At 57.0% G+C, this 22,035-nt stretch overlaps 1 protein-coding gene across 3 annotated transcripts in view; it reads right to left on the bottom strand.

Annotated features, from left to right (window-relative positions):
- TMEM255B (transmembrane protein 255B) overlaps positions 1–20,801 on the bottom strand; it is a 39,817-nt gene extending 19,016 nt beyond the window's left edge. For 2 of the 3 annotated variants that reach the window (XM_076009619.1, XM_076009618.1), the window contains exons 1-5: positions 5,719–6,565; positions 3,861–3,941; positions 2,853–2,938; positions 1,358–1,517; positions 276–419 (exon numbers count right to left, since the gene is read on the bottom strand). In XM_076009619.1, the coding sequence (XP_075865734.1) occupies positions 276–419; positions 1,358–1,517; positions 2,853–2,938; positions 3,861–3,941; positions 5,719–6,231 (984 nt within the window). In that variant the 5' untranslated portion in view covers positions 6,232–6,565. Of the gene's footprint in view, positions 1–275; positions 420–1,357; positions 1,518–2,852; positions 2,939–3,860; positions 3,942–5,718; positions 6,566–9,616; positions 9,680–12,724; positions 12,868–20,671 lie in introns of those variants that run through there. The other variant, XM_076009620.1, reaches the window with a different exon arrangement.
- Between the last annotated feature and the right edge of the window lie 1,234 nt (positions 20,802–22,035).

Here is a 22,035-nt window from a genome sequence, read left to right as displayed (position 1 = left end):
GAGTTTGGCTGGGTCCTGGCAAATCCACCTGAGTGACCACTGTGCTCACAGACACGAGGCCATGTGGCAGGCAGGGCCAGCTCACACTCACAGGAAGTGGCCCAGAACTGGGGGCACCGTGGAGCAGGCGTAGGAGGAGAGAAGACCCTCGGATGCCAGCCGTCCCTGTTGTCACCCCCGACGGCCCCACCAGGCTGGCTCTGCCCCCCACTCCCTAACCCAGAGGACCGGCCCGGCCCGGCCCATGGGACCCCACCAGGTGACCCAGGCCCTACCTGCAGGGGCAGAGGGTAGGAAGAGCAGGTCGGGACGGTGGCGGGTGGCCGGCAGAATCCCGCGTAGGCCAGGACCTGCTGTGCGGGGCTGTACAGGATCTGCGGTGGGGCGGACGGGCCGAGGGCCAGCCGGGACAGGGGCACCTGCCGCAGGAGACAGACAGGTGGGTGGTTGGCATGGCAACCCTCCCACCCACGAGCCCCGCCCTGCTCTGGGGAGCCCCGTCCTCCAGCCAGGGAAGGGGAGTGGGACGCTGCTGTCACCGAGACCACCTGTCCCTGAGCCCCTCAGGCAGCCAGTCGCACTGAGTGACACTGGCTTGGGCTCTTTGGTGCGTTTTGGGGAAAGAATCAAGAAAATTGCTCTCGGAGCTGGTCGGGCTGCACGGCTCAGGGGGGGTCCCCCCAAACTCACAGCCTTGGGGGGCACAGGGACCCCTAGGGGAGGCAGGGGAGACCGAGGGCTGCCGAACGCCTCACGGGTCCCACTCGGGTGGTTATAGTTCTCAGGATATGGAGTGCGGCTCTGGCTCAGGCCACCACCACCCCACTCGGAGGGGCCGAGGGCTCCCCGAACAAAGGCATGGGGGTCTGCGTGGTGGGGCGCAGGGGCTGGCCTCCCCCGAACCCCCACCTCTAGCACTGCCTGCGCTGGGTCGGGGAGGGTGAAGGGGGCTGAGCCGGTGCAGTCCTGAGGATTGGGGGCCGGACCCCACCCCCTGGATGCTGAGCCAGCCCCTAGGGACCCTTCTGGAGACCTCGGACCCAAGGGTGGGGGCAGGGGTGCGAGGCCTCTCGCAGCTTCACCGTTCCCCTCTGGGAGCGAAAACGCCCGAAGACCAAGAGGCTGCATGGTGCATCTTGGGAGAGGCCCAGACCACGCCGCTAAAAACCGCCAGCGACCACAGTTGCCGCGAGAAATCACCCAGGGGAGTCTCAGCTGCCACGTCCATCTGCCATGGCTGTGAGCCGACACTGGCCCTCGGTGAGGGCCCCGGCTGGGGGCCGTGACCTGCACTCCTGGGGTCCATCCCCCACGTCCCGCTGCCCCTATGCTGACATCAGCTCAGGGCACCACTCACCACGTCCTTGAAGGCCCCCAGGATGGCGGCCGTGATGATGCCCAGAAGCAGCCCCAGCACGTTCAGTGCCGCGGAGGCCCAGAGCAGGCGGTAGAGGTGGACCACATCCTGGCAGCTGCGCACGCCAACAAACTCGTAGTAGGTGGGCGAGGGCTCCGCGCTGTGCAGCGAGGACAGCGGCGTCACCAGCCCCGCCTGTGGGAGCTGCAGCCCGCCGACCTCCCCTCGCTTGCCAAGCCAGGGCCAGCCGCCCCCACGCCCTGCGCCGTGCAGGGTGGGGAAGGGTCAGCGCTGGGCCCAGCAGGCCCCTCCCGGGGAGGCTCAGTGCACAGAGGCCCTGAGGGCCAGGGGCCGGGGCAGGACCATGGCACAAACTCCCCTGGGGAGTCTGGGCACCCACGTCCCTGGGTCATCAGGGCGAAGGGGGATGGGCCACGAGGTCTCCAGGAAGTGACGCCAGCTGAGTCCTTGGTGCAGGCAAGGCACAGAAGCCAGCCCCACCCAGACCTGAGCCTCGGGGCCCAGCCGCCCCGGCAGGGACGCTCACGGGCTCATCTCCACCCTCATGGGAATCGAGGACACCTCACGCTGCAGCCTGGTCCTCAAGGACCCACTGTACGCGCTGCCCTCCCCCCAGCCCCCACTGACTTGGGATGGGAGATGCCTCTTCCTGGGGAAGGGGGTGCCCGTAGCTCAACCCCGGGAGGGCCCCGGGAGAGCCAGCGCTAAACCTCCCGCTGGCCGTGCAGGTAGGTGATCAAGCTGTCAACACAACTTTAAAAGACGACAGGCCTGATTTCATCTTACACGGGCAGAACGAGTCGTCCTGGCTACTCGGGCAACAGGCAGAGTGCGACCCTGGTCTGACACTGCGCATGGGCAGAGCCAGGCGCCAGGCACAGAGGGGCAAAGGCCCCCAGCCCCTGCCTGCCCATTAGGAGGGGGCACAGGGCGGTGTCCAATCGGACTGGGTTCAGGAGGCTGCTGCAGGGGGGGCTGCACCCCTGCCCGAAGCCCACCACCCCAGGGGGCTGCCCCTGCCCGAAGCCCACCACCCCAGGGGGCTGCCCCTGCCCGAACCCCACCACCCCAGGGGTCTGCCCCTGCCCGAAGCCCACCACCCCAGGGGTCTGCCCCTGCCCGAAGCCCACCACCCCAGGGGGCTGCCCCTGCCCGAGGCCCACCACCCCAGGGGGCTGCCGCTGCCCGAAGCCCACCACCCCAGGGGGCTGCCCCTGCCCGAAGCCCACCACCCCAGGGGGCTGCCCCTGGCCAAAGCCCACCACCCCAGGGGCTGCCATGGAGATGTGCAAAGCATTTCCAGCAGCAGCGTGAGCGCCGCCGGCCCTTCCTCAGCATGGTGAGGGGAATGTGGAAGGTGGAGGGACGGGGCCACACACGCAGGCTGGCTGGGGCGGGGAGGGGGGGCTGGCAAACGGCACGACATTGGGGAAGCAGTAGGCCCTGTGTACGCCTGGCCCTGCAGAACCCTCACCTCTCACAGGTGTACAGATCACAGCAGTAGCAGGTGTTGCTTCTCACCTTCAGCTGGCACCTGCTGTTCCAGGAGTGGCAGGTGACCTGGGAGGACAGAGAGACCCAGTCAGGCCGTTTCCAGAACAGGGCTGCCTCGTTGAGGGGAGGGGGAGCAGAGGTGGGGGAGCAGGACTCCTCCCTATAGGAGCTGGACTTGGCCACGTGGGGGTTGGGGGACGCAGGCTCCCTCAGAAGGCCTGATAAACGGAGCTCAGCAGGAGACAGGGGGGACTCCACTTCTCCCTGATCCCAGGAGTGGAGGGGACCGGCCTCCACCGGGACAGGACATCGGGGTGCGTGGCAGGAAGGGCCCACGGGTGGTACAAAGTGGTTTCTATTATAAAGAAGCCAGATTCCGGCCGGGCAAGGTGGCTTATGCCTGTAATCCTAGCTCTCTGGGAGGCCGAGGAGGATCACTCGAGGTCAGGAGTTCAAAACCAGCCTGAGCAAGAGCAAAACCCCATCTCTACTAAAAATAGTAAGAAATTAATTGGCCAACTAAAAATATATAGAAAAAATTAGCCGGACATGGTGGTGCATGCCTGTAGTCCCAGCTACTCGGGAGGCTGAGGCAGGAGGATCACTTGGGCCCAGGAGTTTGAGGTTGCTGTGAGCTAGGCTGACGCCACGGCTCTCACTCTAGCCTGGGCAACAAGGCGAGACTCTGTCTCAAAAAAAAAAAAAATGCTAATTGGAAAAGCCACACAGAACTGGACAAATCAATTCCAAGATTGTTCTGTGTCAATGAAGCCAGCCTGCAGCTGCAACTCCAAAGTCAACTCGGTATGTTAAAATGACACAGCATTTGCAGAAACGAACTGAGTTGTGTCACCACCCCCAACTGTGACTGTCACCACTCCCCAACAGGAGGAACTGTTAGCATCAAAACATCCGGATGTCGACCAGGGACATAGAAAGCCTTATGGGGCAGGTGTAAACACCAAATGCATCAAACGGCTTCATTCACCTCTGTCTGGTAGACGTCATACACGTATCCAACCCCACTGGAGTAAAACTGGCACCTTCCTGCAGTAAGGGGCCGCAGCTCCTAGAGAAATGGACACACACGGATGGAAGGGAAGAGTCGGCTCCAGCCAGGAGTGGCCAGGGGGACTCTGGGCTGCCTGCGCCAGGCTCGAGCCTCCCGCCAGAGAAGGCAAGCACAAGACCACACAGCTCCTCCCAGGGCACTGGCTCCCGTGTCTGATGCGCAGGGAGGGGCACCCTCAGTCCCCGCAGGCTGGGCCAACACTCTACTCCATCCACCACCAGAGAAGAGCAGAAGGGGGGTGCCTGTGGACCTTCTGAGGGGTACCCTACAAGTCCACAGCACAGCCACCGGGGCTCCTCCTCCTTTCCTAAAAGAAAATGTTTTTTTCCTATTAAGAAGATAGTGAGAAGGATTTCAAACTGACAGATGCATCCATCCAACCAGCCAATCATCCACCCACCCACCCATCCATCTAATTGTTCAATCATCTATGCATCCATCCATCCCTCCTTCCAATTATCCCCATCAACCCATCTGTCATCCATCCCTCCATCCATCCATCCATCATCCATCCTTCCATCCATCTGTCCTTCCTTCCATTCATACACCATCCACTCATCCTTCCATCATCCTTCCGTCTAGCCAACCATGTGACCATACACCCATCAATGGCCCTATCCAACTCTCCATCCATCCATCTGTCCTTCCTTCCATCCATCCATCCACCATCCATCCATCATCCATCCTTCCATCCGTCCTTCCTTCCATTCATACACCATCCACTCATCCTTCCATCATCCTTCCGTCTAGCCAACCATGTGACCATACACCCATCAATGGCCCTATCCAACTCTCCATCCATCCATCTGTCCTTCCTTCCATCCATCCATCCACCATCCATCCATCCTATCATCCATCCATCCCTCCATCATCCATCCATCCATCCATTCATCTTTCCATCATCCATCCATCCATCCATCCTTCCATTATCCATCCGTTCATCTATCCACCAACCATCCATCCATCTATCTGTCCTTCCTTCCATTCACCATCCATCCATCATCCATCCTTCCATCATCCATCTGTCCATCCATCCACCATCCATCCATCCATCCTTCCTTCCATCCACCATCCATCCATCCATCCTTCCATCATCTATCCGTCCATCCATCCATTCCATTATCCTTCCATTATCCATCCGTTCATCCACCCACCATCCATCCATCCATCTGTCCTTCCTTCCATCCACCATCGATCCATCATCCATCCGTCCATCCATCTACCATCCATCCATCCATCTATCCTTCCTTCCATCCACCATCCATCCATCCATCCTTCTATCATCCATCCGGCCATCCATCCACCATCCATCCATCCATCTGTCTTTCTATCAATCCTCCTTCCATCATCCATCCATCTAGTCAACCATGTGACCACACACCCATCAGTGGCCCCATCCAACTCTCCATCCATCCATCCGTCCGCAATATTCATGGAGCAGACAGCTCTGAAGTTATTAATATGGGCAGAACAAATTAGACAATTGTTGCTCTTAGGGGATGGACTTACAGATCAGTGAAGGAGACAGACCAATAAACTGACAATCACGAGTAGATGTAATTGCTATAGCAGAGAACAACAAGACACACAAACCGCAAAATGCCGCGAACTGCACAGTCTGCAAATGAATCAGGTTCCCAATATCCACACTTAGTTTTATTTTCGTGCCACATGTTTCTCAAAGCGCTCCTCCTTCTGATTTATGAAAGGAGCGTAAAAAAGGGAAGCTTTTCTAACCTGAGCAGGCGAGGGGGAACACAGAACGAGTACTCACAATGTGCCGTGCCGCAAACACACCGTCCACGATGGCACAGCAGAACGCCGCCACCACGCCAAAGCTGATGAACACGATGGCCGCCACCAGCTGCAACAAAGCAGAGGCACGGGTTCCCCAGCTGTGACAATCATGTATGCCACGTGCAGACCCGTTCCAAGTCCCAGCTTGACGTCGGGCATTCTTGGGCAGGACCGTCGTGCTTTCCCCTCCCCGACCCGGATCCTGCCTGTGAGCCGTGTCCCCGTGGGCTTTGCACACAAGATGCGCAGACACCTGCTGCACGGGTGTGGTCGGTCCCCAGCCCCCCTCACCACATAGGCTGTGTGTGCAGCAGCAGCACCTGGGCCCACTCACACACCATGCACACACACACACACACACACACACACACACACGTGTGCTTGCCGCAGATCGCCTTTGTAAAGTAACCGGACCCATTCTACACACGGTCGCAAAACCTGATTTTGGAGTTTGGAGCCAGGAAGAGTCGATCATGGATATTTCACCCATGTTTACAATGCATATTTAACCAGTCTCGGGCGGGCGCAGTGGCGGGCTAGGCTACGCCTGTAAGCCTAGCACTCTGGGACGCTGAGGCAGGTGGATCGCTCAAGGCCAGGAGTTCAAGACCAGCCTAAGCAAGAGACCCTGTCTCCACTAAAAATACAAAGAAATTGGCCAACTAAAAATATATAGAAAAAATTAGCTGGGCGTGGTGGCACATGCCTGTAGTCCCAGCTACTCGGGAGGCTGAGGCAAGAGGATTGCTTGAGCCCAGGAGTCTGAGGTTGCTGTGAACTAGGCTGATGCCAGGGCACTCTAGCCCAGGTAACAGAGTAAGACTCTGTCTCAAAAAAAAAAAAACAAAAAACAAAAACAAAGGAATCTACTAAAAAAATCTATTAGATCTAATAAATGAGTTCAACAGGGTCACAAGATACAACAATCAACTGTATTTCTGAGGGCTTGCAATGAACAATCCATAAATTAAGAAAACAGTTTCACTTGCAATAGCCTCAAGAAAAATAAAATGCTTAGGAATAAACTTAACAAAACAAGTGTAAAACTTATACTTCAAAAACTACAAAACATTTTGGAAAAAAAGGAAAGGCCGCCTGAACCAGTGGAGACGTTCCGTGCTCATAGGTCAGGAGAACTGATGGGTTTGTTGAGACGGTGACGCTGCCCGGGCTGAGCTTCAGGTGACGTCCCTACTGGAGTCCCAGCTGGTGCCTCCTAGAGACCGACAAGCGGGTCTGAACCTCACAGGGACTCGCAGGGGACTCAGCACAGCCACAACAGCCCTGGGAGGGGACCCGCCAAGGACTCACACCCTGATCTCCAAACCCACCACAAAACAGGGACAGACCTCGGAGTAATGGGATGGAGCTGAGTCTACACGAGCCCACGTACCCATGGCGGCTGATTGTCAACAGGGGTGCCAAGACCATTCAACGGGGAAGGAACAGTCTTTCCAACACGTGGTGCTTAGACAACCACAAATCCATATGCAGAACACTGAGGTGAGCCCCTACCTCACACCACATGCAAACACTAACCCAGAGTGGATCGCAAACCTATTGCATGGCATTCTCACAGGAAAACACAGGAGTAAATCTTCGTGCCCTTGGATTTGGCAAAGGAAGCTTAAGCCTGACACCAAAAGCATTAGCAACAACTAAAAAACAGGTTAATTGGAGTTCGTCAAAATTTAAAACTCTTGAGCTTCAAAAGACATCCATCAAGAGAGTGCAAAGATAATCTACAGAACTGGAGAAAATATCTGCAAACCACGCATCTGATGAGGGACATGTACCTAGAATATATAAAGAATTCTGACAACTCAGTTTAAAAGTGGGTAAAAGGTCTGAAAAGAACACAAACGTCTAATGAACACTTGAAAATATGTCCAATGTCTTTAGTTATCAGGAAAACGTGAATAAAACCACAGCGAGCTACCAGTGCATACCCCAGCACAGCTAGAATCAAAGAGTCGGACGGTAACATGTGTTAGTGAGGATGTGGAGAAACTGGAGCCCTCCTGCCTGCCTGGGAAGGTAAAATGAGGCAACCGCTTTGGAAAATAGCCACTCCTCGAATGATTAAACACAAAGCTCCCACTTGACCTGGCGACTGTATCCTGGGTACGTGCCCAAGAGAAAGGAGAACACCGGCACACCAACGTTCACCGTAGCAGCAATCGGAACAGCCCACAGGCGGAAGCAGCCGTAACACCATCCACTGCCAAGCGGATGAGCAGCACGTGGTGTCTCCACGCACTGGAACGCTGCCCCGCCACGGAAAGGAGGGAGATTCCGAGACGTGTCACGGCATGGGCAAACCTCGCAGACATGTGAGCAGACACAGGGACCACATGCTGTACGCTGTTCCACAAACACGAGTCCAGACACAGGGACCTCATGTTGTATGCTATTCCACGAACATGTGAGTCCAGACATGGGGGCCACGTGTTGCACACTATTCCACGAACACGCAAGTGCAGACAGGGATCTGCAGGGCAGGCTGGATGGGGGTCGGAGTGTAGCGGAAAGGCAGTGGTTGATGTGACAGAATGTCCAACGTCAACCCTGGTGATAGCTGCATATCTGTGACTACACTAAAAACCACTGAGCTGTGCATTTTAAATTAGTGAGTTCCATGGGGTGTGAACTATATCTCACTAAAGCTTTTTTTAAGAAAGAAAGGAAAGAAAGAAGAGAGAAAGAAAAAAAAGAAAGAAAACAGGCCTTCAAGGACCAGCTCAGGTCCACACACCTGTCTACCTGGCTCATGGGCAGACACCCTGCTCCACACCCAATTTCTGCCTCCCCGTGGGGGGTCACTGTGTGGACAGCAGAGCAGGGGCTCTGCAATCTGTGGGCTGAAACCACTGCACCTGCCCCCACGGCACACGCAGTCCCAGAACCTAGAGGCCATGTCTGGAGAGACCGCCGTGGGGCACGCGGCCTCGGTTCCCCAAGCCCGGGCATGTGAAGCCTGTGCCCACCCTGGGCAGCTGTGGCCCTGCCCTCAGGAGCCCCTGCCAGGAGGCACAGGGAGCAAGCATGGCCCTCCCCCAGTTCTGGGCAGCTTGGGGACAGCTGGGGCTCGTCACCAACGTTCAGGGAAGGCATTTCATCAGCCAGGGTCCGGCCTCTCTGCAGCCACCTGCCCCCCTGCCCTGGGGCTGCCCCCTCACTCAGCCTCCCAGCAGGCGAACGCCCCCCAGCCAGGACTGGGGGGCGGTCGACCCTGCAGTGAGCCATCGACCCAAAGGACAGCCGATCAGGGCAGAGCTGAAACGCCACCTGTCTGCTGAGAACCGCAGCAAGTTCACAAACCCAACTCGAGTTTCTTTTTAGGGCCACCATCCCCCAGACGGTGCATGAGCAAAGCAGACCCCAGATGAAACCCAGCACCGTGGCCGGTCCACACCCGCAGACATGGACATCAGGGGCAGGCAGCGCCCTGTGGCTTTCCCCATGGCCTCCCTCTGGTTCTCCTTTCCTCAGCCCAGGGAACCTACACATGAGCTGGACTCGGCGGGAGGGAGGGCTCCGGGGCCTCCATCTCAGGAGGAAGAGGTGCTCTCACCCACAGTTAGTCTGCCACCCCCAAACCCAGCCCACTCCCCGAGGCTCCACGGAGGCCCCACACACACCCACGGCCCTGGAGGCACTGCTTGGGCTGAGGAGTGGGCGGGACCCACAGAGCCCCACGGCCAGAAGGGGGCCAGCCCACGGCCTCACGGAAACTTGGGATTGGCCCTCGAGGGCGCAGCGCGTGGGGCACGAGGGGGACCTTTTGTGGGGACCAGCTGCAGCCGTAGCGACTTCCGCTGAGGGGCTGAGACTCCCCACCACACACATTTGGAAGAAACAACGTATTTTCTCACCATTTGCCTTCGATTCTCCACCAGGTGGATGCCGATAATTCCCAGGAAGGATCCGAAGCCCAGCTGAGACCAAGGGAAACACAAGGGAGAAGCTCCAGTTAGCTCGGCCGGCCGCTCACGGCCACAAAACAGAGCAGCAGCCACCCAGGGGCGAGACCGCAGCCCCTCCTGGCTGGGGGCGTCCCATGCTCAGAGCTCAGATGGAGGAGAAGCTGCCGGAACACAGCCATGTCATGCTCTCTGTCCGGACACTCTTAGCTCCTACTTGCAGGAAGAGAGCATTCTGTGTCCCTCCTCCAGGGAGAACATCTCCTGGGAAACACAGAGCGATTGGGGCTGCCTCCTGAATCCCCAAGAGACCCCTCGGGTAAGATGCCATGAAACTGCAGCGGTGTGTCCCGGGAAGAGCTGTGGGTCGTCGTGGGATACCGCCGACGCCCAGTCAGTGATTTGCCCAGCCGTGCTCTGGATTCAGGGAGCACCCGGCCCCCTCAGCATAGGATGGGAGGAGGGAGGAAGCCTGAAAGGGCGCCCAGGGTGGGGAGCTGGGCAGGTCCCGGGCACCTCCCCAGAATGAAGTTGGGGAGCACCAAGGGGCCATCAGTGGGTGGGGAACCCACAGCCTTGGGCCACACGTGGCCTCTGGATCCTTCAGTACAGCCTTTGACTGAGTCCAAATTGCACAGAACAAATCCTTTTAACACACGGAGGCCGGCCAGGCGCAGTGGCTCACGCCTGTAATCCCAACACTCTGGGAGGCCGAGGTGAGCAGACTGCTCAAGGTCAGGAGTTGGAGACCAGTCTGAGCAAGAGCAAGACCCTATCTCTACTAAAGATAGAAATAAATTAGCTGGACAACTAAAAAAACTATAGAAAAAATTAGCTGGGCATGGTGGTGCATGCCTATAGTCCCAGCTACTCGGGAGGCTGAGGCAGGAAGATCACTTGAGCCCAGAAGTTGGAGGTTGCTGTGAGCTAGGCTGACGCCACAGCACTCTAGCCTGGTCAACAGAGTGAGACCCTGTCTTAAAAATAAAAACAAAAACAAACAAACAAACAAACAAAAACAGAGGCCGAGCGAGGTCTATGGTGACTCCCACTACACGTAATAAGACAGGCCCTCTGGTCACACTCATGCGGGGACGTCAGGGACCAGGCAGTATTCGCATGTCCAAGGTTTTGACATCAATTCAATTTCATTTCCTGTCTGCAGTTACTCCTCTCTCTGTACTCAAGTCTTCGATGACTGACGCCTCGCGCGTGAGTGGTTTTCGCCAACAACTTGAGAATTCTCAAGCAATAAGAAAAGACGAGTATTTCTTCATGCCCTGCCTCGAAATGCCACAGTTCAACTCTGCAGCTCAAAGCTGTGAAAACTGCAGTCCCACAGAACTGTATTAAAACATCTCTAAGTTTTACTAAGTTTTATTTTGGAGGGGATGTGAAACAAATCCTTTTCCAAGACGTCAAGGGGTTTCCGTGTTCTAGGCCATTGCTTCCTGGGAGCAGCTTCTTCCTTCCAATCTCCACACCGGAGGCAGAATGACCTTGAAATGCATTCTCCTCAGGTCACTTATGCCGGCATCTGCAGGGCTCGCTTTTAGAGCCACCAAGGTTAAGGCTAACCCCGTGCAGGCACCACCGGGTCCGTTTGCTGCCCAGAAAACAGATCCTTTACCGGCCTCGGCTCGGCATGAACCGCTCGGAGTCTGAATGTAATTTTAAGATGGGAAATCTCAAGTAAGTGAAACTTGAGAATAAACAAACAAAAAAAAAAACTACCACTTGAGGTTGTGTTTGACAGTTTGCAAATAATCTGGAATGACATGTCTTCACGACCTCTTGCCCTGTAACTTCCGGGCTCCCCTCCCCACCCAGGACACGGGAGGGGACACCACCACCACCCCGCCCCCCCCCAGAGGCACGCCGGCCCCTTGCAGTTTCACCAGTGACCTTTTTCTGGAGATCCTATTTATGTGCATTTATAAATTACATACATGTAGATAATGTAGCTTTATATAGTAAACACAAAGTATATGATAGTATAAACATGAAATAAACAATATTTATAAAATATTTCTAAATTCTGAGTGCCAACAACCTTTTATCTTCGTTAAAATTGTTATCAATAACTCATCTTGATACCACTTTTAGTGCAAGTAATGACATCAAATAAGCTTCATTTTTTAAAAAGACATCTTGATTTAGCACCTTACGACAGGGCAACTGGGTCCTGGTGCAGCTGAAGGGCACCACAGCTGACCAAAGGTTGTTTCGACAGAGGCTTGTTGTGCAAAATCAGGTACTTGGGGCAAATTTTAATGCTAACAACAGTGGGTGTAAACTGAGAGTTAAAAAATCTTGATAGGCCAGGTGCGGTGGCTCATGCCTGTGTAATCCTAGCACTCTGGGAGGCCAAGGCAGGCAGATTGTTTGAGCTCAGGAGTTCAAGACCAGCCTGAGCAAGAGTGAGACCCTATCCTTACCAAAAACAGAAAAAAGTAGTCGGGAAGGGTGGCACATGCCTGAAGTCCCAGCTACTCTGGAGGCTGAGGCAGGAGGATCACTTGAGCCCAGGAGTTTGAGGTTGCTGTGAGCTAGGCTGACGCCACGGCACTCTAGTCTGGGCAACAGAGTGAGACTCTCTCTCAAAAAAAAAAAAATCTTGATAATTTTGAATCTGGTGACCAATCCTCACCAGGTCTGATCGAACTGCCATCAGTTCCTGCATGGTGCTGCTGTCCAACACCTGAGTGGCAAGTGGAGCACATTAGTGCCACCCTCTCCTGTCCCCAGATGGTCACACTATGACAAACCTTCGAGCTCTGGCTTCTTGGCGGGAGCTTTTAAAACTACTCGTCCATGTCCCACGGGTCAGGCTGGCTGGTGTGGCCTCTGCTCCAGCCAGTGGTGGAAGACACGCTCCCACACCCAGGTTGAGGCGAGCTGACCCGCACCTGAATCCCCCTTTGCCGAATGACCACCAACTCCCAGGTTCTGGGGATTGGGGCATGGACGTCCTGGGGGTCCTGCTAACCCCACATCCCCAGTTCCACAAGCCGGCAGGGATGCCACCCCCCACCCACGTCGCCCCCGCCCGGGACTCACAATGATGCCTGGGTAGTAGCCGCCCACTGTCACGTTCTCCGTCCGGGTGGTGGCGGCCAGGCCGACAGTCAGGATGACCACAGACACCGCCAGCAGAGACCCGACAAACCAGAGTGATGTCTTCTTCCTCCTCGTGAACCCTTCTGGGAGGTGGACGAATGAGAGGCTGTCAGCGAGACCCTGGGGCTGGGAGAGGTCGCCCTGGGACGCCCCTCTTGCTAGCGGGCGAGGCCTGGGCCATGCAGCCTACACTCTTCCCGCAGACGCCCTCCCTGGGAAACCTCCCAGCCAGCCCTTCACCCCACTTCTTCTGCCTCGTGGCCCCGTTTCTCAGAAGCTGTAGTCCCAGCTACCCGGGAGGCTGAGGCAGGAGGATCGCTTTAGCCCAGGAGTTTGAGGTTGCTGTGAGCTAGGCTGATGCCATGGCACTCTAGCCTGGGCAAGGGAGTGAGACTCTGTCTCAAAAACAAAACAAAAAAAAACGAACGGAGGCCAGGTGAGGTCTACGGTGACTCCTGCTGCACACAGAGGTGACAGGGGTCGCCCCTGGCCACCTGTCACCTCTCCAGATGGCTGCAGCTCCCTGGCTCCACCTGCATCTAATAGACAGCAGGTCTGCACCCGCCCGGCCCCCGCCCACCACCTGTGTATCGTGGGGTTTCCTGGTGTTCAGAGCAGGAAATAACCAGCAGCACACAGGCGCCGCTTAGTGAGAACATGGGAGGCTAAATCCTGGGGCTCACAACGGGCAGGCCCTGGGGCAGGAGCAGGGAGGGTACTCAGTGACATGAACAACTGTCCTGCCACACGCATCAGCCGTCAGCTCCGAACTGACTCTCCAGCTGCATCCCAGGGACCCGGGCCTGCGTCAGGCCACTTGCAGCCCTGCCAGCCACAGCGAGTGGGCAGGTGGGCAAGGCACCCCCAGTCTGTGGGAAGTGAAGCCTCCCTCTCCCTTCTCATGAAAGTTGCCCTGGTTTACTGCTGGTGCCATGGAAACCAGAAGGTCCACCAGCCTGAGGATAGAAGGGCCGAAAGGCTGCACCTTGATGGCACTGTACCCGAACCCCACCTGCCCTGTGTTCTCAGCATGTGACCTACTTGTTGCTGGGGATGGCTAGGTTGGGGTCTTAGACCCGCTGTGTGTGAGACAAAGCACACACATCCTGCCAGGTCATGGCCCTGCGTGGCTCCGCCCTGCTCACTTCTGGCCTTAGCATTTCCCAGCTGTCCACATCTGGCCACCCGGGCTCTGCCAAGTCTGTCGGGTCCAGGCCTTGCCCCGGGCAAGCCCCACCTTCTGCCAGGCTGGGCCTGGCCCTGCCACTCTCCCCTTGCCGTAGTACGTCCTCGATGTCTGTCCTCCCCCAGGGCCGTGTTCAGCACCAAGCGAGTGAGAGACGGAACAGGGACGGCCGGGAGAAAGCCGAGAGGCATGAGGACTGCGTGGCCCCCGGCAGCCCTGCCCTCCCGAAAGTCCACAGAGCCCCTAGGCTGGGTGTGGGAATGTGCCCAGCCGAAAGTGACATGTTCCAGCCTCTGCTACGGCTAGAAGACTGAGTTCTGGATGAGTAACCGCTAAGCAGAGGACACTGGGTGGGACCCACAGAAAGTATCTGGAAGAGGCTTGTCCCCTTTCTCCCCTTTGCTGCACAGGATGTGAACACGGAGGCGGAGCCCGAGCAGCCATTCTGGGCCATGAGGGAAGCTGGAGCCAGGAAGCCGCAGGGTGGGAAGGGCAGAGCAGAGCAGAGAGGCAGCCCGAGCCGTCCACCTCCAACCTTACTGTGCCAGAATAAAATCTCCAGACCGCAAGCCACGCGTTTGGGTGCATGATATTCGCAGCCAAACCTAATTCTAACCGTCACAGAACTCAAGAAAGCAAACCAGAAAGAACACACGGCCTGCCTCTAACTGCCTTCCCAGTGCAACCTCCCACTACCAGAGAGACTCTGCCTGGTCATTCAACCTCCACACGAGGCGGAGGCTGCAGCAAGTGGAGGATGCGGGAGGATCGCTCAAGGTCAGGAGTTCGAAACCAGCCTGAGCAAGAGTGAGACCCCGTGTCTACTATAAAAAGAAAGAAATTAAGCAGCCAACTAAAAATATAGAAAAAATTAGCCAAGCATGGTGGCAAATGCCTGTAGTCCCAGCTACTCAGGAGGCTGAGGCAGGAGGATCACCTGAGTCCAGGAGGTTGAGGTTGCTGTGAGCTAGGCTGACACCACGGCACTCTAGCCTGGGCAACAGAGTGAGACTCTGTCTCAAAAAAACAACAACAAAAAAAACATGCTGGTGTCTCCCTACTTGAAAATTTCAAAAATCAGCATAATGCGTATGCAGGCACCTATGCAAGTGTTTGTGTGTTTGCATTTGTGCAAGCGTCTGTGCATGCGCATGTTACGCAAGCGAAGCATGGGAACCACTGGCGAGGTCACATGCAGACATTCGTCATGCTCCAGAAGTTGGCACCTGAAGATTTACACTTCTGCAAACCCACCAGCAAAGCATGGCAGCAGCTCAAGGTCATAGCCTCCAAAGTAGGGCGGGAAGGAGGGAGGGCGGGCCAATGATCAGAAACGAATATCAGGGACCTGTAAATCCACGTGCGCACCCAGGATTGGAATCGCTTCGTTAACCTGAGAGCCCCGCTTCTATCCCGCCGACCCAGCAGGCGTCTCCTGGGAAGGATGCTTTACCAGGCGACCTCAGCCAGCACCGCGCTCCGCCTCCCTGTGCAGGACACGAGTCCCCCACGCCGCCCCACCCCCCAGACAGGCCGGCCCCACCCAGGCCGGCCGCTCTATGCCAGCTCTCCCTGCCACCCCGCAAATGCCCTCACCTGCTGGCAGGTGCCTGAGCCCTGGGCCTCGAGGCCACTGCCCGTGGGCCCTGGAGCTCCCAGTCCCGACCCACGGCCCCTCCAGGTCTCCCGCCGCATCCTTCCTCCGTCCTGCGTCTGGCACCAGGTTGCATGCCAGGCCTCTGACGCCCTGCGTCCGGCCTCAGGTCCCCTGTCTGACCTCTCACGCCACACGTCCTACCCACCGTGTCCGGCCCCTCACTCCACACGTCCTCCCTCGGGTCCCGCGTCTGACCTCTCACGCCACACGTCTTAACTCAGGTCCCGAGTCCGACCTCTCACGCCACACGTCAGACCTCAGGGCCCCACTTCCAGCCTCTCACACCCTACGTCAGACCTCAGGGCCCCACTTCCAGCCTCTCACACCCTACGTCAGACCTCAGGGCCCTACTTCCGGCCTCTCACGCCCTACGTCAGACCTCAGGGCCCTACTTCCGGCCTCTCACGCCGCACGTCCTCCCTTAGGTCCCGTGACCAGCCTCTCCACACGTCCTCCCTCGGGTCCCGCGTCCGGCCTCTCACACCCCAGGGCAGACCTCACGCCCCACTTCTGGCCTCTCACGCCGCACGTCCTCCCTCAGGTCCCGTGACCAGCCTCTCCACACGTCCTCCCTCAGGTCCCGAGTCCGGCCTCTCACACCCCACGTCACACCCCACGTCAGACCTCACGCCGCACTTCCGGCCTCTCACGCCGCACTTCCGGCCTCCGGCGCGTGTGAGGCGCACGGGCGCAGGGGCCGGGACGACGCGGGAGACGGCGTCTCCCCAGGGCCAGGCAGGCTGCAGGTGCTGTGCTAGAATCGCGGTTTCATCCCGCTCGCTCGAAGGGCGGCGATGTCGTGGAACACGGAGAAGCGCGGGAAACACGGAAGAGGAAATGGAGGCCAGGCGCCGACTAACGCCCGCTGTCAGCGACGCACGGCGGCCTCGGAAACGCACCCCAAACTCTCCAGCGTCTGCTCCCTGGCCCTGGGGTTTGCAGGGTTGAGAAGGCCGGTCCCTGGGGCGGGATGGGAGGGGCGGCGGGGAGGAGAAGAGTCACACTCTGTTCCTGTCGGTTAATTTTAGGAAAGGCAGGTAGATGGGAACAAGTGGACACAGAGCTACAATGCCTCGTTTTGTGTTTTGGAAGGAGATGAAGCCTCCTTTGTGAGAGAGCCCAGAGCACCTGCACCAGTGTCGACCTCGGGGGGGGGGGGGGGTTAGCCCTGGGGGGCACACACCTGGAGGGCACACACCTGGGGGGCACAAACCTGGGGAGGCAGCCCTGGGAGGGCACACACCTGGGGGGCACAAACCTGGGGAGGCAGCCCTGGGTGACACACCTGGGGAGCAGCCCTGGGAGAGCACACATCTAGGGGGCACAAACCTGGGGAGGCAGCCCTGGGTGACACACCTGGGGAGCAGCCCTGGGAGGGCACACACCTGGAGGGCACACACCTGGGGGGCACAAACCTGGGGAGCAGACCTGGGAGGGCACACACCTGGGGGGCACAAACCTGGGGAGGCAGCCCTGGGAGGGCACACACCTGGGGGGCACAAACCTGGGAAGGTAGCCCTGGGGAACACACACCTGGAGGGCACACACCTGGGGGGCACAAACTTGGGGAGGTAGCCCTGGGGGACACACACGTGGAGGGCACACACCTGGGGAGCAGCCCTGGGAGGGCACACACCTGGGGGGCACAAACCTGGGGAGGTAGCCTTGGGGGACACACACCTGGAGGGCACACACCTGGGGAGCAGCCCTGGGAGGCACACACCTCGGGGCACACACCTGGGAGAGCAGCCCTGAGCTTGTCCCAGGCCTGCATCTCCTCCTGCGCTGGCTTCGGCTTCCCGAAGCCCAGACTGCTCCCAGGCTGTCTGTGAGCAGCCAAATGCCAATTGCTCTTAGTTGATGCCATTTCCTCTTCAGCTATTTTCCCTTGACTATTTTCTGCTTAGGTTCCCATTCCAATCTTTTAAGTGTTTTGAGAGCAATAGGATTTCTAAAACTAAGTTTTATGGGATTGAGTTTTTGAGAAAATTACCGAACAAATGCTCTCTTTTTTGAAGGGTCTCATGTTGCTGTTTGCCCTGACTAAATGCATTGCGCACCTTTTATGCTAAAAAATGAAGAAAATGACTCAACACCTTCTTGAAAGCACAGGTGGGACCTTCTGTGGGGCCCGTGGCATTGCCTCCTGTGGCGCCTGCCTGGCGGAACCCTGTGTTCTGGTTCTAGAGCAGGAGGCTCTGCTGCGGGGGGCTGGCTCAGGGAATCGCGATCGTCAGATCCACAGGGCTGGCGGCATGTGGTCGGCCCGACCAAATCAGTCATCGACATTCCAACTTGCTAACCACTAAAAAAGTCAGACACATCTCCTCTGAGGTAAATCCCCCAATGAACTATTTTCCCTATAACGTTGCCAATTATGGCTCTCTCCTGGGCCTGACGCTTCCCCCCAAAACTGCTACATGATGAAAAAAAGCAAAAGATACGAGCCCCCCCTTTTGGTCGGCATGTCCATCACAGGTTCCACGATCACCACAAGGTCTAGAAAGAGTTGCGTAGTCTATATGGGACACTAGAAAGGGACAATTCTGAATAGTCTCATTCTAAGGACACAAATGGTAGCATTCTGACTCCAGATACAGCAGAGGTAACAAAAAGAATCCCAACCTCAAATACGTCTTATAAATACATGATATGGCATAAAAAGCAGACAAAAAAATAAACCCAAGGAAAGGAAGTAGGATATCTCCATAATTACCATAAATATAAGCATTTCTAGATCAGGTTTGGGAGAGAAAGGGGGTTTCACAGATGAGAGAAAGAAATTACGGAAATCATTCCCTGGATTCACCTATCCCATCAGCAGAAACACTGTTACCATGTTTCCCCGAAAATAAGACAGGATCTTAAATTTATTTTTCCTCAAGAAGACACCCTAGGGCTTATTTTCAGGGGATGTGTTATTTTTTTGTAAGTACGGTACAACAATCTACATTTATTCAAATATACTTAAGTCGTCTTCTTCTGGAACATCATCATAACTCTCCAAAGTTCCGATTCCATCCTGAATGTCTTGCGACTCTATTTCCTTTAGAACCATTGGCCCCAATCTCTCATGTCAAGCAATAGAGCTCTCACGGGGCAGATGAGAAGGGCTGCCAGTCTTCTTTACCGCTCCACCACAAAATGCATGGGTTGTGCAGATGTGCTGTGTAGCCACGCCCATCACTAGGGCTTATTTTCGGGGTAGGGCTTATATTACACAAACAAATGCTTAGAAATCCTGCTAGGGCTTATTTTATGGGTAAGGCTTGTTTTGGGGAAAACATGGTACATCATATGGCACTAAAAGAAGACAAACCCAAGAAAAAGAGGTAGGATATCTCTATAACTACCATAAATATAAGCATTTCTAGATCAGGTTTGGGAGAGAAAAGGAAGTTCACAGCCAAGAGAGAGAAATTATGGACAATTGTTCCCTGGATTCTCCTATCCCATCAGCAGGAACACTGTTACATGTGCATTGTTAAAACGGAAGTGCCAGCACTCTGGGAGGCCGAGGCAGGCAGACTGCTCAAGGTCAGGAGTTTGAAACCAGCCTGAGCAAGAGTGAGACCCCGTCTCTACTATAAATAGAAAGAAATTAATTGGCCAACTAATATATATAGAAAAAAAATTAGCCGGGCATGGTGGCGCATGCCTGTAGTCCCAGCTACTCCGGAGGCTGAGGCAGGAGGATGGCTTGAGCCCAGGAGTTTGAGGTTGCTGTGAGCTAGGCTGACGCCACGGCACTCACTCTAGCCTGGGCAACAAAGTGAGACTCTGTCTCAAAAAAAAAAAAAAAAGAAGCCAGATTCCTTGATTGTTATTCTTAAAACAATATTAACTAATCTGGGCTTTCAAGAAACTTTCCGGAGCCACTCCAGGAAGGGCGTGGGGTTCGCTGGCCGCAGTGTTGGTGGGGTCAGCCCCGCCCCCCCCCCCCCGGGGGCGGAGTGTGTCCCCCAGCCCTTCCTCACCTGCCACAGTGTCACTGACTGTGCGGCTATCTTTTTTTTTTTTCTTTTCTTTTCAAAATCCCCTCTGCCCTCTCCCCTGGGGAGCACTCGCTGGCGTCATTCCAATCCCCCACTTCCTGGCGGGGAGCCAAGGCCCAGCCCCTGCCGGACACGCAACAGGTTTCCTGTGCTCCAGCCCAGCCCGGCTCAAGGCCACATTCCGTGTCAGAGTCAGAGATCCCTGGGATTTACGGGGATGTATGTGAGAAGGACGCCCCGAAATCAAGCAGCAAGACGCCTTCAGCACCTTTGTCACTGTCGAGCAGGAAGAAGCTGCCTGGCTCTCTGGGACAAGACTTTCAGTCTGAGGCTGAAATGAGGGAGAAGAGATAGGAAAGGGCTGCGCGTGGCTCTCCCTAATGCAAGTAGCCAGGAGGGGACACAGGGAGGGACAGATGCAGAGTCAGAGAGGGACACAAGAAGGAAGGACTGAGGACAGAGACAGAGTGAGGGGGACAGACAGAGACAGGGAGACTGAGGCAGAGAGAGGCAGGCAAGGGGAGAGAGGGAGACAGAGACAGAGAGATACAGAGACTGAGAGAGGGAAGCAAGGGGAGAGAGACAGAGACAGAGATACAGAGACTGAGAGAGGGGAGAGAGACAGAGACAGAGATGCAGAGACTGAGAGAGGGAGGGGAGGGGAGAGAGACAGAGATGCAGAGACTTAGAGAGGGAGGGGAGGGGAGAGAGATACAGAGACTGAGAGACTGAGAGAGGGAGGGGAGGGGAGAGAGACAGAGACAGAGATGCAGAGACTGAGAGACTGAGAGAGGGAGGGGAGTGGAGAGAGGGAGACAGAGATACAGAGACTGAGAGAGGGAGGGGAGGGGAGAGAGACAGAGACAGGATGCAGAGACTGAGAGACTGAGGGAGGGGCGGGGAGAGAGGGAGGGCACCGACAGAGACGGGACGGGGAGAATGAATGGCCAAGGGATGCGCTGTCCCAAGGGCAGGGCTGGGGGTTGGGGGACGGACCTGGCGGCGCCTTTCCCACCTGAGCGACCCGCGTCCTGGCCCCGCGCGCTCACCTGCCGTGTCGGGCGGAGCCGGGCTCCCCGGCGGCTGCATCCTGGGCGGGCGCGGGTCCTCAGCTGGGCAGCGACCCGCGACACCGCGGTCCGGTCGTCCAGTCGGGCGGAGCCGGCCCCGCCCCGCCCCGCCCCGCCCCGCCCCGCACTCCTCCCCGCCCCGCGCTCCTCCCCTCCCGCCCCGTTCCCCTCCCCTCCCCTCCCCTCCTGCTCCTCCTTCCCTGGAGCCCCGCCCCCCACAGCGCGGACCGACAGTAGAGCGGGGACTTGCGCGGGGGCTCCTGGGGGGCCGCACCTGCCCCCAACCCCCCACCTGCCGCCCACCCCTTCGTGGCCGCGCGGGTCCTGCGTCCCGGGTCCGGAGCACACACAGGCACACCCAGACGAGCACACTCACACTTGCACAGAGACCACGACTCGCACAGACCCTTCCCACCGGTCCTCCCCTTGGCCCTGCAGGGGAAGCTGCCCTTCCTGCCGCTGTCACACGAGGGGACCAGGGCTCGGGGAGCCAGCGTCACCCTCCCCACCCCTGGCCCCTCGAGGTACCAGGTGCCCTCTGCCCCCGGCCCAGCGCCCCTGGAGGACAGTCTGGTACCGGGTATTTTTACACGTAATATGATTTGGCTGTTCCAGAAGGCAGTTAAGAGGAAGTGAGGAAGTCTGGCTTGCGTGGTCTGACGGTGATCAGAGATGGGGACGTGATCACCCACGTCAGGAAGATGCTGCCTGCAACGGTCTGGCAAATGCACAATGCCCTTGACTTCCTTTAGCCAAGCACAGGCCGAGCGCTGCCCAGAAACCCCGAGGCTGCTCAAGGGTTCTCACACCCAGAGGGTGGAACTGGCCTGGACTCCACCCTTCCGAAGGCTCCAGGTGAACTGAGGCCTGGTAGTCAGGACTGACACTTGCACCTGTACCTCCCACTGGCCCCATGCCCAGACTGGACAGACACCTGCACCCACACCGCCCCTCATATTCCAACCCCCTGTCCCGGCACTGCCTTTTTAAATTTTGTTCTATTTTTGAGACAGAGTCTCGCTCTGATGCCTGGGCTAGAGTGCCATGGTGTCAGCCTAGCTCGCAGCAACCTCCAACTCCTGGGCTCAAGCAATCCTCCTGCCTCAGCCTCCCGAGTAGCTGGGACTACAGGCATGCACCACCATGCCTGGGTAATATTTTCTATATATTTTTAGTTGTCCAGCTAATTTCTTTCTATTTATAGTAGAGACAGGGGTCTTGCTCTTGCTCAGGCTGGTTTCAAACTTCTGACCTTGAGCAATCTGCCCGTCTCAGCCTTCCAGAGTGCTAGGATTACGGGCATGAGCCATCACGCCCCGGCCCGGCACCTTTAATCCTTACCG

Source organism: Microcebus murinus, chromosome 13 (assembly GCF_040939455.1).
Source record: "Microcebus murinus isolate Inina chromosome 13, M.murinus_Inina_mat1.0, whole genome shotgun sequence".
Classification (NCBI taxonomy): Eukaryota; Metazoa; Chordata; class Mammalia; order Primates; family Cheirogaleidae; genus Microcebus; species Microcebus murinus.
This window is presented reverse-complemented; position numbering and strand designations above follow the sequence as displayed.